At 33.2% G+C, this 16,097-nt stretch overlaps 4 protein-coding genes across 4 annotated transcripts in view; 1 reads left to right on the top strand and 3 right to left on the bottom strand.

The window, feature by feature from the left end:
• LOC104781416 (dof zinc finger protein DOF3.6-like) lies at positions 1,220-3,416 on the bottom strand. The gene is made up of 2 exons (XM_010506088.2): positions 3,179-3,416; positions 1,220-2,583 (listed from the first exon to the last, which is right to left on the bottom strand). Exons 1-2 carry the CDS (start codon positions 3,296-3,298, stop codon positions 1,564-1,566), a joined length of 1,140 nt encoding a protein of 379 aa, XP_010504390.1. The 5' UTR covers positions 3,299-3,416; the 3' UTR covers positions 1,220-1,563.
• On the top strand, positions 10,260-12,437 carry LOC104781415 (very-long-chain enoyl-CoA reductase). Its single transcript, XM_010506087.1, has 4 exons — positions 10,260-10,491; positions 10,684-10,723; positions 11,271-12,025; positions 12,116-12,437. Exons 1-4 carry the CDS (start codon positions 10,423-10,425, stop codon positions 12,182-12,184), a joined length of 933 nt encoding a protein of 310 aa, XP_010504389.1. The 5' UTR covers positions 10,260-10,422; the 3' UTR covers positions 12,185-12,437.
• LOC104781414 (putative nuclease HARBI1) lies at positions 12,781-15,066 on the bottom strand. Its single transcript, XM_010506086.2, has 2 exons — positions 14,745-15,066; positions 12,781-13,993 (listed from the first exon to the last, which is right to left on the bottom strand). The coding sequence occupies exons 1-2, from the start codon at positions 14,923-14,925 to the stop codon at positions 13,059-13,061; spliced, it is 1,116 nt and encodes a 371-aa protein (XP_010504388.2). The 5' UTR covers positions 14,926-15,066; the 3' UTR covers positions 12,781-13,058.
• LOC104784084 (nucleolin 1-like) overlaps positions 15,275-16,097 on the bottom strand; it is a 2,027-nt gene continuing 1,204 nt past the window's right edge. Inside the window, exon 4 of the mRNA XM_010509155.2 lies at positions 15,275-16,097. Coding sequence (XP_010507457.1) covers positions 15,492-16,097 — 606 coding nt within the window. The 3' untranslated portion in view covers positions 15,275-15,491.

Genomic DNA, 16,097 nt, shown 5'->3' with positions numbered 1-16,097 from the left:
GGGTTGCTAAAGACTTATTTCTCAAATTTCATAAGCAGATGTATTGATCTCGTACCCTCAATAATGTCGCGGGAGAGGGAGACATTGGTCGAAAACGTTTGTATTTTTATAAATAACGTTTTAAATCAATAATGAATTTAATATTTTTTTTAAAATAGGTTAAATTGAATTATATGATTACATGCATCTCTCTCTCTCTCTCTCTCTCTCTCTCTCTCTCTCTCTCTCTCTCTCTCTCTCTCTCTCTCTCTCTCTCTCTCTCTCTCTCTCTCTCTCTCTCTCTCTCTCTCTCTCTCTCTCTCTCTCTCTCTCTCTCTCTCTCTCTCTCTCTCTCTCTCTCTCTCTCTCTCTCTCTCTCTCTCTCTCTCTCTCTCTCTCTCTCTCTCTCTCTCTCTCTCTCTCTCTCTCTCTCTCTCTCTCTCTCTCTCTCTCTCTCTCTCTCTCTCTCTCTCTCTCTCTCTCTCTCTCTCTCTCTCTCTCTCTCTCTCTCTCTCTCTCTCTCTCTCTCTCTCTCTCTTTGTGTATGATTGTATAAATGGATGTATGTACACATACATATGTCCGTACTTTTTGATTCAATCTGGTCTTACGTTTGTTTTGTCACTTACGACAAAAAATCCCTGAATTCCTTATAACTGATTTTTCCATTGTTCTTTAGCTCGAGCCTATGTTTTAGTTTCTATCTATAATTGTTTATTTGTTTTGTTTTAGTTTCTATAATTTTATGTTACACATCCTTTTAACATATTTATTTGTAGAATTTGTGAAAAAGCTTCATAATAAGGGCATAATTTAAAAATATCATTTTTACATGCATCGTTATATTTAAATTTTGAAACGTATTTATATCTAATTATTAATGAAAAATAGAAATATTTTTAATGCGAAGTCTTTTTTTTTGTTCTTGATAATAAAATAAAAAAAATGCAAACGAAAACATTTGCGTTTTTATATGTGTTATATCTCATATTTAAGAAGAAAAAAAAGAATATATTTAGTTGGACCGAAGAAGTGAATTATATCCTCTCTTTTTTTTTTGGTGCAAAGAAGTGAATCATATCCTCATTTGAAAATAGATGTTATTTTGGAACTATAGTTTGAACACTTAGCATATACATTCAACAAAAAAAATTTGCTTTGGTCAGAGTTAAGATTCGACTTAATTACGTTTACATACATTACATGCTCTATAGATGTCTCATAATGGGTCTCCAAGAAATTGAGAATTTGACTGATTATTCAATGAACACACAAAAAAAGTTTCCATAATCAACTCTTGAATTCATACATCACCCACACCTCTAGCTATATATAGCCAATAACACCAAATTCCGATAAACACATATATTCACCAGAACCAATTAACATACTCACACTTTGAATATTTTAAACGATGAAAAAGATAGTTTCATAATTAACCATACCTTTCCTCTAAGCCCCAAAATTAGCCTTTGGATACAGCTGCATGGTTTGATCTCTCCTCAGTAATAACACCCATGGCAAGCGATCAATATATAACCCAACCAACAAAAGAATTATCAAGAATAGCTAGTGCCCGAAGACTTAGAATGAGAGATGGCCTGTCGAGTTGTTGGAGGTAAAACCGGTCCAAGAACTATTACTGCCCCATGATGTGTATTCATTGTTCCCGGATGAGTTTATGTTAATATTCCCCAAAAAGTTTCTCGATAAGTTATTTAGTCCGTTCGCATCTCTACCCTGATCCTGATCATTCTCTTCGGCCTTCACATTTCTCGTTTGCTCGGCTTCATCTCCGCGTGAAGCCAACTCCATCAAGGGTTTAGACATTAGCTGATTGGAATAGTCACTACTCTTTTGTTGTGGATCGGCTTGATTAAGACCTTCATTACCTTCTAGTAATGGATATATAGCATTTGAAGACTGTATCAACCCGTTAGTGTTGATTAAGAAAGGGGTTTGTTGAGTTTGTTGCGATGAAGGTATCCTCCATGGATCCAAGATCCGACCACTAGAACTCATCCCACTTATCACGTTGCTTATTTGAATTCCGCCAAAATCTAACCCATTGTTGTTTGAATTGTAGTCTCCAAGGCTTTGGAGAGGTGGCAAGATGGGTAAGTTCGAAGTAAACCCCGGGCTTTGGCCGTAGCTAAGAAACTTGCTAGGGTTTGAGTAACTTGGGTGAGAAGTAAGTGATGAAGTAGTGGCCGTATTGTTATCAGCCGAGACCAAGACCGTAGATTTCGATCTCCCTCCGTTGGTTTTGCTTCTCTTGTTCCTCCTAAAGCCTCCTCCAACAGGAACATTCCTCAGGGCACCACCACGTGTCCAATAGCGGCGACATGTTTTGCAGAAATGGCGAGGCTGAGTAAGGCTATAGTTATTGAAGTAACAAAACTTTGTATTGGTTGAGTCACATCTAGGGCAATTTAGAGCTGCTTCAGGCAATGGGACTTTCGCTATCCGAGCACGTTCCACCATTGAATTCACTCTAGTTTGGCTCGAGCCAGCCTGAGAAGCCGGTGGTGATGAGAGCTGCCTTAAATAATTACTAGGGTTCTGGTCAGCTGTAACACACTCTAGCTGATGTTGGCTCCCTTGCTGCATATATTAACATAATTAGTACTTAGTTTTCAGGATTGCAATAAAGCAGAAACAAATTATAAAGAAAGGATTCGAGTTGGAAACATTGGTCGTTGAGAAAAGAAAAGAGACAACTGTTCTACTTTGACAAGAATTGAAATTTATTATAGTTGTTTTTTTGACAAAGCTGCATAAAGAAAATGGATGAATAATAACGCAGATTAAAGTCATAGTAACTTTTTGTTTAATTCGATGGCGGTGTCATAAGTTAGACAAAGAGAAAAATACATTCTATAAGGAAAACAATATGCATAACTTCATAAAACCAAAGTCCTTAAAATAGAAAAATAAAGATCAAAATTAAACTCATCTTTATATTAATTACTGGTATATTCGAGAGAAGACATGAAAAAAAGATTTTATCAGCTTAAGAATAAGTAGATACGCGATTTTTTTTCCCACAGAGAAGAACAAGAGAAAGAAGCTAAGTAGCAATTTTTTAGAACGAAAACTCAATCTTCATATATCTTGATCGAAGTTATAAGAGGAAAAAATGAATGAATTAAGAACATCTGATATCATCATAAACGATATCATCATAAACGAATATTACCTGCTGCCAGTTGTGTGAATCAAACTGATTCACTGGAAGAGATGAGAAATCCATCTTTAAATGGTTTCTTTTTTTTTTAGGTAAGAGGTCGCAGATATGGTGGAAAATCACATCATACATGAAAGAATTGATCTAGAGAGAGAAGAGAGGAGAGGAGCTGAATGAGATAAAAAGAAGAAGAAATGAAGTTTCCTTTGTCTAATTTATTGTGTTTCTTAATTCTCTTTACTCTTTTTTTTTTTGTTTATTTTTCTCTTTCAATTTTCATCATTCTCTTAGGCTCTTTTATTTCTTTTTGTTTTCATCAAAAAACCTTCTTATTTATTGTTAACCTTTTTGGAATTAAGTGTCGATTTAAAGAAGTTTTTCTATTATGCTTATTTTCGCAAGTCATACGACGTCATTGTGTGTGTCTTGGTTGTATCACTGTTTATATCAAGTATGAGTTTGTTTCATATATGTTATAGTAATATTAATCTCGCACATTTGTTTCCGTATGAAATTGATCAATTTCACTACAACATTAGGAAACTATGATATCATATGTGTGTATTTTTGATGAAGTAATTATATATACATTTTTTAATAAGGATATCATATCTGTGTTAGTATTGTGTATGTTACTTGTCAATCAATGAGAAAAAGACGATTGAAATCTAAGTTGGTAGATAATTCAGTCCCTTGTCCGATCCGATTCCACTTCCTAAATATATTGTATTTCATTAGCAACGATAAATTTAAATATAATTCTTTTATGAGAGAAACGACAAGGAAATATAGTTTTCTTAGCATGTAAGCTTTTTTTTTTTTCTTTCTTTGCATACGTTTACAGACAGTGGTGCCCAAAAAGAAATGTGAAGAGCAAGAGTACTGGCCATGCAGAGAGAGAAAAAAATAAAATAAAAAAATAAATAAATGCAGAGAGAGAAACCTAGGCAACTCCCTTCAATTTTTTTAATTAAAAGGTCAAAAAACAACGAGAGAGGCGAATAATTAGCTAGATTAATATATAAAAAAAAAAACAAAAAGATTTGGAAATTTATAAAGAAACAAATAAAGGTGAATTGGTAGTGGGGTGGTCTTTGGTGGAGTTGTCACAATCGAGTGTACCTTTGTTTTCCTCGGGTGTGACCCAAGTTTCGTTTTTCATAGTATTATTTTAGTTATCTTTCTTATAAATTTTCGTTATTGTTGTTTTTGTCTTATAAAAATAAATTACCTTTGCATGGCGAGATTTTATAGATTCCGAGCGGTCAGTCTTAAGAATGATCCAAGAACTCTTATGATTAATATTAAAAGTAGACACTTTTAATATGGTTTCCTTCAAACATATGATAATACTATTAGATTTTGTGATCCAATAATCGTTCGTTTTTTTTCAGAACTTGGATATCAAAGAAGAAATTATAATGTGCTGATTTGGATAATTTGCAACACAAGCTAAATAAAAAAACTAGAATGTATAATTAAGCCAACAAATCAAATCATGATGACTCTACACGGTTGTTTCTTTCTTTTCTTTCGTGATTCTTGATGTGACCCTAATATAACTTACCGATAACATTGAATGATTGAAATTAATATATTTCGAATTATGATCACCGGCCAGTCTATATGTATATGATGATTTATTTTATGCTTACAGATGTGAGGTGTACGTATGATTTACTGATTTAGTAAAGACGGACATGTTTGTAGGAAGGTGTCCCAGTCCGCTCCGCGCGCTATTTCTAAAAGAAAGATTTGTGGTCCAAATGTTAAAATTTGATCAGACCTTTTTAATGGACCAAACTATGTCGACACATAACAGCAAACATCGCTAACTACATAATTCACAATCGACCTTTAAAAATATATATTATTAAAATTGATTATCTAATGATACTTACAAACATATTTTAATATAACAGCAAATTAAACATCTCTCTCTGTCTCTCACTAATCGTAATCGTTATCTTCATTATAAAAAAAAAATCGTTTCAACTACAAGAAAATGATCAAACTGAGACAAAACGATAAGAAGAACTTCCAATACATTTGAATTACTTGGAAATTTGGATGAAGTTGAAACACAAAGAAAGAACATGATTTAAAATTATGTAGTAGTAATATGAACTAGCCAATTTTCTTTCAATTATGTATTTATGTGTACCAAATTTTTCTCACAAAACACTTTGGCATCAGCAACGCGAACAACTTGATTTTGAAAGTAAGCAAGTAACATATCTATGACACAAGATCATAATAAGTTATAACATGTTGAGCTTCGAAGTAGCTGAACAAGAGGGATAGTACGGTGTCTTCATCTATTGGCGAGCTAGCTATTGAACGACTAGGGAAGAAGCTTAGCTCGAATCAGAGACCTCTAATTTATCGATGAAGAACGGCTACTCGCCAGAATGCAAAACACATTAAAAAAAAAAAGTCTTGGATTTTACACTTCTTCTAGCTAGGGTGAGTGAGTAGATGAGGACTTGAAACAGTTTGTTAAATTAGTTTTTCAATTTTTATTTTTATTTTAATAAAAATTGTATGAAATTATGATAGAGAAAATCTATGCGTATTAGTTTTTGTAGGTTTTTTAAAGGAGCACTTAATCTTTTTATTTTATTTTTGATAGAAATTTATTATTTAAAAGAAGTTCGTTTATATAGAAATGTGCATCTGTGTGTTTTTTTTTATTAGTAACACATTTTCATGCAACTAAAAAGAATCTTCTCTTATCTGTAGTGTACATCTTATGAGCCCCATATTCATGGTTGTAAAGCAACACACCTTCTCTGCAGCTTTTTCTTTTCTTTTTCTTGCATCCATATTAATTTCACATTTACACACAATAATACTATTATATGCATCTATGATACAATTAATAGTTACTCATATAGCTTGATCTTAGCTTTCAAGATATACTTTTAAGTGAGAAAAAATCGATATAGCTAGCATCAAATTGAAATCGTTATCACGTGTCATTCTTTAGTAGAAGATTCCTAGATTCCAATGCAAGAACATGCGCATAATTTCATCTGTAAGAGAAATGCTCCGAAAGATATAGCCATATAGTATAATCTATTTAACTATCTTTATACGGCTTTAAAAAGTTTCATGCATGCTAGCTAGATCTGGTGTTGCCACTTCTACACCTTAATTTTATAAAGTCATACTTGTAGAGTAAAATAGACTAATTAATGCTCAAATTGTGGTAAATTGGATAATTTGTACAGTGAGAAAGAAAAAAAAAACGTTTCTTTAGAAGAATGTTGTACTTTGTACTGTTCACTTGAGAAAAATCTAGCTTTGTAATTTGTAAAAAGAGGAAGATATTATTAGGTTAGTGATATTTGTTTGTACAGTATGCATGGTGTTTTTGATTGCTTGCATGTTTCGGCTGGCTTCACTGTTTATCCCATTCATCATCATCAAAAACCGTTCAAGGATACCCTTATGCATTTGGGTTAGCCGCATCGGGGTAAAGCGTTACATCTAGGAGCCAGGAGGCGTGTTTACTTACAATCAGGGCCGGTCTAGTGAAATTTGTGGCCCAATACAAAACATTTTTTTTCTTATGGATTTTATAGATAAAAAATTAAAACTGAAACCAAATCTTAAAATTTTGGAAAATGAGCCTATTTTTGAAATAACAAAATAGATAAAGTTAAAATTTGAGGCCAAGTCTATAACTTTCATAAAACTGAAACCTATTTTTGCAATAAAAAATATTTTGAGATCTATTTTTTTTACTAAAAAATTTCAAAAATTTTGGAGGCCCAATACCAATGTATATTGAGAATATGTCAAAGGCTGGGCCTGCGTACGATGGGCCGATCCGCCGATGGCTTTGCTATTCACAACACAAACTTTCTAAATAATACTAATACTAGCTGTAATTGGGTCAATCTGTTGAGTGTGGTCATTTTATTGATAAATGGCGAAGCAAAGTTCGTTGACCAACAAACTCAACACTACTACTTCCGATGCATGTGGGTTAATTAAGGGAGCATTGATTATATAATTACGTCTTTTAAACGACAAGACAACAACGAAGATTCTTTCTCTTTACTCCCTTTCATTTTTCGTTAATGGAAGAAAACATAACGCTCTTTACTCTGATACCGTTTTATACAACATTTAGGAGGGGTGTATTAAAACCATGATTTTGAAAATTTTTATGAGATTTAGGTCTTGAATGGTGACCGAAAAGCATGACGTTTTTGTAGGAAAAAAGTAATCCTGCATTTAATACACTATTCATATAATTTACATTGATTAGCAGATTTGTAAAAAACAAAAAAGGAAAACCGCATTAAATCTTTTTTCTGTCTTGTTAATTGGAAAACTCCCCACTAATAAATGTTTTCCATATATGGTGCGTATCACCATAAATCCACTTTCCTTATTGTTTTTTTATTATAAATGATCCATTAATGATTATCCAAATTTGAATTAAAAGAAAGTTTATGGTAACTAATATATTGTTTTAAGTAAAAAAGAAAATACTTATATAATAAATAATTATATTACAAATAATAAAATAAATAAGAATAATTTACATATGTTGTAAATACCAAAAAAGTTAATAAATTATAAATATATATATTTTAGTTGTGCATAAAAAATGTACATAAAACTTAAATTTTAATTTAAATAAATTTGATTATTTTTATCATTACAAATTAAACCAATAATGTATAATTAACTAGATTTAATATTTTTAAAAAATAAATTATAGTTTCGTGTAGAACAAATTTATGTTTAAAACATTGCATTTTTCACTATTTTAATAAACATAAATTTACATGATTAATTTAAAAGAATTTTTGGTTTCTAAAGTTTATAAATAATAGATGAAATTACTAATAATAAGAAAGTGAATGTAGTATGATAAAGTAAATAATATTATTGTTAATGCTACTTAATTATCATAGTGATCATTAAAATAAACAAAAATTTAAATAAATTTTGATTTTTTATACATAAAATTTACATGATTAAATTAAAATTAAATTTGGGGTTTGTAGTTCATATATCATAGATAAAAATGTTATTTCATTAACAATAATAATCAATTTAAATCAATAATAATCTATTTAAATTTATAATATAAATCACTAAACCGCAAATAGTTTTTTCACCAATCAAATATCATTTTGTACCGCTTATTTTGTATAAACCGCACTTGTCCCGCAAACCGCATTTACCGCAGTTGATCCGTACCGCACTCTAAACCGCTTTCTCCGCACAACCAAATACGCGGTCACCATTCGGACCCTTAGTAAATCTGGAATTTTGATAGATTTTAAGGAATTTGATTTGATTTATGATAAAAAAATTTCAAATCCCACCTAAAATTATAAGATTTTAATTTATGTATTTTTAACTAAACAAATCCTCTCAAATCCTCCAGAATTCCTAAAACATACCCGAAACTGAAACATTGATACATAGACCAAAAACAAAATCTGAATAGAAACTGAATCTATATTAACATTTTTGCAGCAGTTTTGTCAAAGTAGTCTTCAAGTTTGAAGTTATTTACAACCAATGTCATTAGCATTTATTATCCAAAAAAATAAATTAAAAAATGCTAACAATAATTAATATATCAAAAGTAAATCTTTGATATTAATAATGGATATGGAAATATTTCCATGGTTGAATCGTTAAGTAAGAAACAAATTAATGACATATTCTCCATATATTCCACAACATATTAGAACATTGCTGAAATCAAATCACCACCCATAAAAGAATATTATTACCTAATCGGATTTGGTAAGGCAGTTTTTTAAAGGTAATGAAATATGAACAATACTTATATACATGTAACTAAACAGTCTTTACAATCTACTAATTACAGTATAACCAAACATCAGAAAAGAGAAGAAGAATCATAATTTAAAATCTTAACAAAGTTTTTTAAATATCTAAATTATTAAAAGTTATATGAAAAAACTATATTTTGTAATAATAAATAAACTTATATGAAATCAAATCACCACCCATAAAAGAATATTATTACCTAATCGGATTTGGTAAGGCAGTTTTTTAAAGGTAATGAAATATGAACAATACTTATATACATGTAACTAAACAGTCTTTAAAATCTACTAATTACAGTATAACCAAACATGCTTTATAAGTTTATTTATTATTACAAAATATAGTTTTTTCATATAACTTTTAATAATTTAGATATTTAAAAAACTTTGTTAAGATTTTAAATTATGATTCTTCTTCTCTTTTCTGATGTTGCATTGAAACATACATAACATTAATGTAACACTATTTCCTGCATTTGTTGTTATTTGAATTTTGAAAAAATGGGCATGTCTTACTCAAGTAAATAATAAAAATTGTGTTTAACCTCTCACATCTGAATGAGAACAAAAATGAATATAAATCTGAAAAATTAAAGTTATATCATATCATAAATGAGAACAAAATGAATATAAATATGAATGAGAAGTAAGTTTAATTTAACAAGCAAGATTTTATTTGGTTCTTTGTCTCGCTTCTTTAGATGAACATTTAGTTATTTTAGATATAATAAATTTTAAAATTCAAAAAGTTCAAAATATTATAAATATTTACAATTATTTAAAAAAATATCACATACATAGTTATATATTTATATGGCAGAACGAGTTTGGGTTAATATTAATATTAATTTAAAATTATCATTAACTGTTACTAAAACTTGAATCATAAGTTCATTATTGTGTTATCACTATCAATAATAAAATATTAAACATATTTAATTAAGTTGATTAAATTACGGTTAAGTAAAAAATAATTTATTCTGTAATATACCGCGGATTAAGTCCTAAAACTAACAATTAAAATACATTTATACAATCTTAAACACTACATAAAACAAACAGAATTAACAAATAAATATAGCTTGAAATTTTTTTTAAATAGTTTTAAAAAACACAGCGGGTTAAAATCTAGTGGTTTACTAATAAATGAATCCTTAAAACGAAGCCATTATTTGCAACAAATGTTTTATTTTTGGACCCAAAAAAAAAAAAAAAGGATGGGAACAAATGAAGTAAAAGGGTGAGGTAGCAACTTAAAATAAATGGTCCCAATGGTATAAGTTGGGAAGATAGTTAGTTCTCCTACTCCCAACTACATCCTCTTCAATGCTCTATCTCGTCTTCTTCTTCCTCCTCTCTATTTAGTTTCCTTTCTCTTTCTCTCAATTTCCTCATCTGGGTCTTCCTCGTTCTCTCCGCTTAATCGTCATGAAGGTCACCGTCGTCTCTCGCAGCGGCAGAGAAGTTCTCAAGGCTCCCCTCGACCTCCCCGATTCGGTACTTTTGATACTCTTTCTCCGATCTGCTTCATGTTCTGATTAATGGGTCTGTTTCTATAATGTGATTTTGAGGGTTTTTTGTTCCTTTAAGTTTGCTTGCTCGATATCTTTTCAGGGGTGATATAGGGAAAATTTTATTGATTTGAGGGTTGCTGATTCGAATTTTGTGTGTGTGTTCTGTTCTACGCAGGCCACTGTTGCTGATCTGCAAGAAGCGTTTCATAAGAGAGGTAAAGTTTTCATTTTTACTAGGGATTTGACTTCTCGAATGTTTAAGATAGATCTAGGTCTTGACTGTGTAAGCTAGTGCTAATTGTCATTCTGTTTTAATGTGTTTTGAGTTCCTCCTTTTTGAATTTGATGCTTATGGGTTTATATAAGGAGTATCTAGATTTTGATAAGGCTTTCTGGTGGTGAGAAGGATCACTTAAGCTTCTAAACACAGTATTTGCTCTGTATCAATCATCACAAACCTTTTCTCATTAATGGATCAGTCCCTTTTTGGCCAGACAAACTGTTCACTTTAGGATTGTCTATTAATGGCGGTAGGTTGTAATGACAATATCTGAATTCTTCTTAGTTCTTACTACAATGTATAATCAGTGTGTCACTTCAAATCTTAATCTGGTTTCTCTACAGTAAGTCAGTAACTGTATTTAAGCAGAGATACTTGAAGTTTTTTTTTTCTTCACATCTTTGAATAGATTTACTAATGTATAATGGTTACTTTCTCCGTTGGTATTAAAATGTGTGATTTGGGTTTTGTTGTTTCAACAGCTAAGAAGTTTTACCCGTCGAGGCAAAGACTGACTCTTCCTGTAGCTCCTGGATCAAAGGATAAACCTGTTGTCCTCAGTAGCAAGAAATCACTCAAGGAGTACTGTGATGGAAACAACAACTCCTTAACCGTAGTCTTCAAAGACTTGGGGGCACAAGTTTCCTACCGCACGCTCTTCTTCTTCGAGTATCTTGGCCCTCTCCTTATCTACCCGGTCTTTTACTACTTACCTGTTTACAAGTTCCTTGGCTATGGAGAGGACCGTGTGATCCATCCGGTCCAGACGTACGCTATGTACTACTGGTGCTTTCACTACTTTAAACGGATCTTAGAAACGTTTTTCGTTCATCGGTTCAGCCATGCAACCTCCCCAATCGCGAATGTGTTCAGGAACTGTGCTTATTACTGGAGCTTTGGTGCTTACATTGCGTATTACGTCAACCATCCCTTGTACACACCAGTCAGTGACCTTCAGATGAAGATTGGTTTCGGTTTTGGTTTGGTCTGCCAAGTCGCAAACTTCTACTGTCACATTTTGCTGAAGAATCTTAGGGACCCTAGCGGGTCTGGAGGCTACCAGATTCCACGCGGTTTCCTCTTCAACATTGTTACATGTGCCAATTACACGACCGAGATTTACCAATGGCTAGGATTCAACATCGCTACACAGACTGTTGCTGGATACGTTTTCCTCGCTGTTGCTGCTCTCATCATGACCAATTGGGCTCTTGGAAAGCACAGCCGTCTGAGAAAGGTAAGCAATGCACTTCTACGATTTTTTAAAAAACTTTGGCTTATATTTTTGTGGTTCTTATTGTTGGGGTTTTGATATTTGGTATTGCAGATATTTGATGGAAAAGATGGAAAACCAAAGTATCCAAGACGATGGGTGATACTTCCACCATTCCTTTAGAAAGCCATTGTCTTTTATAATTAGTTGAAGCTCTTAATAAAGTTGAAAAAGATAATCTTCTTTGCTTTCTCTGTATTGTTATATATTTTTTTTTTGGGTCAATCTGTATTTTGGTTATAACTTTTTTAATTCCTTTTGTTTCAAAGTGTTTTTAAGTTAGAGTTTTAGAATGTACTTCTTTAGTTGTTTCTCACGCAAACCAAATCCTCCTCCTTTGTATTGCATACTCAATACGAAAGTTTGAATACAATAACATTAATCCATAAAAAAAAGGTTGTCTGCTATAGCTTATGATCTCAATCAAAATGTACTGAAAGCAAAAACCAATTTTCATTTTTGATCATTGAAGACAAAACAAGTCACAAGGCATGTAATGAAGATATGACATAATAGTTAGGAAGATAATTCTGAAACATGAACTCAAACCTATATTATATACAAATTGTTATTTTCTATTTGGATGTTATTTTTGTTTGTTTTAAGTTTACCTTTAATTGTCTCTTTGTTAGTGTTCAATAAAATCAGTTTATGCGGACTTCTACAGTGACAATTGCAACGAGTTTAGACGGCGATGAAAAAATTGACTAGTCTGACTCTGAACGAAATAGAAGTGGTAAAAGTTCAACATAACATTTATAAGTTACACATTTTCAGTCATCTAGAAAGAATAGGTGAATATTTCAGTAGATCAAACGGAAAATGTTATGGTAAACAAAATTACCAGAAGGAAACAGAAGCAAATTACAGAAAGAGCAGACAAACCGGGAGAGAAATAAAGTAATCAAGCTGAAGAATTTTTCCCCCACAGTTGATCAGAGAGTTCATCTCTCAAGACCGATGAAGCCTCATCCGCAAGCTTGCAGCTTCGTTGCCTCTAGTGTATGTCATGTTGGTGAGACAAAGTTTGATCATCCAAAGTTTGGTCACCCATATCGATAAGAATGTTGTGCAGCAAGCAACAGACAAAGATTATCCGTGGTAACCGGTTTCTATCAGGCATCCACATTACCCCGTGTATTATCCTCCACCTGTCTTTAAGCTTCGAAAATGCCATCTCCGCGGCTTTTCTTGTCTCCGAGTGTCTTCTGTTGAACTCGGTTTGAGGAAGCGACAAGGGTTTGCCTTGGTATGGAGTGAGAAGCCATGGAAGAAGAGGAAAACCAGAATCCCCTACTATGTATTCTCTTAGCTCGGCTCTTTCTGAGACCAGAAACTTTTCCCCGCTCAGTCTCTTCCCTTTCTCAACTAGTTTGTAGAATCCCGAGTTCTTGAGGACAACATCATCGCTTAAACTTCCAGGCCAACCAGTGATTACATCGAGAAATCTCATGTCCGGGTCCACTACGGCCTGCAATATCATGCTGAAGTTCTTTTCTCCGTCCAGCCAAACTTTGTTTGACGGTTCCACAGCAGGAAGGTTCATAACAATATGTGTAATGTCGATAGCGCCACAGCAATTAGGAAGACCTGAGATTTTGTCAAACTTTGATTTGACATGATCGAGTTTCGAAGGCCATGAGAGATGGTGCAATGCTCTCTCTTCCATTGATTCTACAAAGCGCCAAGTGATTTGGGAGACAGTTGACTGGTTCATCCCAAAGGTCTCCCCAATGATTGAGAGAGATTCGCCAGAGCCAAGCCTCCTAAGCGCCACAGCTACGCGGTCATTGAGAGATAAAGGTTTGCCATTAGAGTCACTGAAATTTGCAGGCTTTGCTGTGAAATCGTCTTTGACAAGAGAGCAAATGTAGTCAAATGTCTTCCTTGATATCTTGAAAACTGACTCAAATGTCTTTGGATCCGATGAACCTAACAAAGGAGATAAATAAAAAAACATGACATTGATCAACAACAAAGTCAAGCTTATTTCCCTTATAAAACAAAGACATATTATCACTGTAAAAGATCCATATAACTGTTCAAATCTCACTATATAGCTCATAAAACACTGAACCAGCTTAAATTCAACAGTTGTAAAAAACTAAAAGAAGAAGAGCTAATGTGCACTTATCATCAATTGGCTTATCATTGACCTACTTACTACAAAGAGGATGATTATACATGAGGAGGAGAAGGAAGGAGATAAATGCAACAAACTAATGTAGTTGGACAATTTCAATCACATCATCGAAAATATCTAGCTGGGTGTTGTCAGTCACAAAGATTCAATAATGTCATGATCAGAAAACAAAATAACTTGCAGTATGGTTACAGAAACATAGTCTAGTCAGAAGAGTCTGCTACTCTCCCCCCAAAGTCTTAAAAAAGATTCATATCACTTAAACACTAAAGCAGAGCAGGGCACTACTAGCTCAAAAGTTGCATAATTTTAAAAGAATCAAGTTCATCTCAACTTAATAAAACCCCTTCAGAGCTCTCACTCAATAGATCAATAGATCGAAACAATAGACTCGAATGTAACAAAGTAAAAGATTGAATAAAGAACAACTCTTTGCCCCCTACATTACTAATCTCAATCTAAAAATCCCCTAGAAACGAAAGTGCTCTTTCTCAATTTCTCAAAGATTGTGAAATTGCTGCTAAAACAGAATAGGTTTACCAGAAAGACGGCGAGAGAAGCCATCCCACCAATCCAAGGAGGAATGAGAAGATGGTGAGTCGTCGTCGTTATTAAGAGCAACAGATGCGGAGGCGGCAGCAGCAGCAGCAGCTAGCAAAACGTTCCGATCAACCTTCTTCTCCGCTCTCTTCTTCTTCTTTATCGTTTTTAAAGGTCCCATCTTTTTTATAAACCCAATACTCTCTTTGAATCAAGTACTACTTTTTACTGTGTGTTTGTTTCTTCTGGGTTTCGAGCTTTAATAAAGAGACTAAAGACGAGAGATTTGGGGTTATGTGATGATGATGATGATATGGATTTGGATTTGGAGTTTCAAAAAAAATTAAAAAGGAAACGTGGCCATTGGTTTTTCTTTTGTTGATTAATTGCCAAAAAAAAACGTCTTTACAAATTAAAAGAGCCTTTTGAAACAGCCTTAGGTTATACTATCATTTAGGTGATATATAATTAAATGAAGAAGATCCCCATGAACCAAAAAAAAACTACTAATAGTGTAGAGCATTGGTGCATTGTATAAGATCGATCATAGTAAAAGCAATACAGAAACAAGTTATGATTTCTCTAACATTAGGAGGACCAAAGAAACAACTCCACTCTTCTACCAAAAAAAGTGGTCCACGTCCTTCCCATAAAAAAATAGAAATGCAAAACAAAATTTTTGTTACAAATGTTTTTAAAGCTGTCTTTTGTAGAGAGAAAGAGCTTGTGGGTGGGGGATGGAACATATCAGCCTTGTTTTTGCAGCTTCTTAGGACAAGCTGAAGACAGATGACCTTTTTCTCCACACTCGTAACAGTTTCTCCTTTTGACCTTCTTACCAGTGCTAACCGGGGACGTTAAGTTTACATCATCATCAGCTTCATTTGTCGCAGTAACGGATATCGGATCTGTAGAATATGTCTCGTCCATGAAAGTACCACCACCATTGCTTGTTACCTGAATCGGTCCTGCCTGGTGATCCAGCTTTGAGTTTGTGTTTTGAAGCTTCTTTGGACAAGCAGTAGAAAGATGACCCTTTTCTCCACACTCGTAACAGTTTCTCCTTTTCACCTTACCAACAACGCTGACCGCGGTTGCTAAGCTTCCGTTATTAGCTTCATTCGTAGCAGCATATGTCTCATTCATGTAGTAGTAAGAATCACCACTAGTCTTTTGAAGAGCATAGCCATCGACAGTCTCCTCACGACCCTGCTTTGAGTTTGCCTGATCATCATCACCATTTTGTAGCTTTTTGGGACAGGCTGTAGAAAGATGACCCTTTTCTCCGCACTCGTAACAGTTTCTTCTTTTCACCTTACCAACAACGCTGACCGCGGTTGCTAAGCTTCCGTT

This window comes from Camelina sativa, chromosome 4 (assembly GCF_000633955.1).
Source record: "Camelina sativa cultivar DH55 chromosome 4, Cs, whole genome shotgun sequence".
NCBI lineage: Eukaryota > Viridiplantae > Streptophyta > Magnoliopsida > Brassicales > Brassicaceae > Camelina > Camelina sativa.
This window is presented reverse-complemented; position numbering and strand designations above follow the sequence as displayed.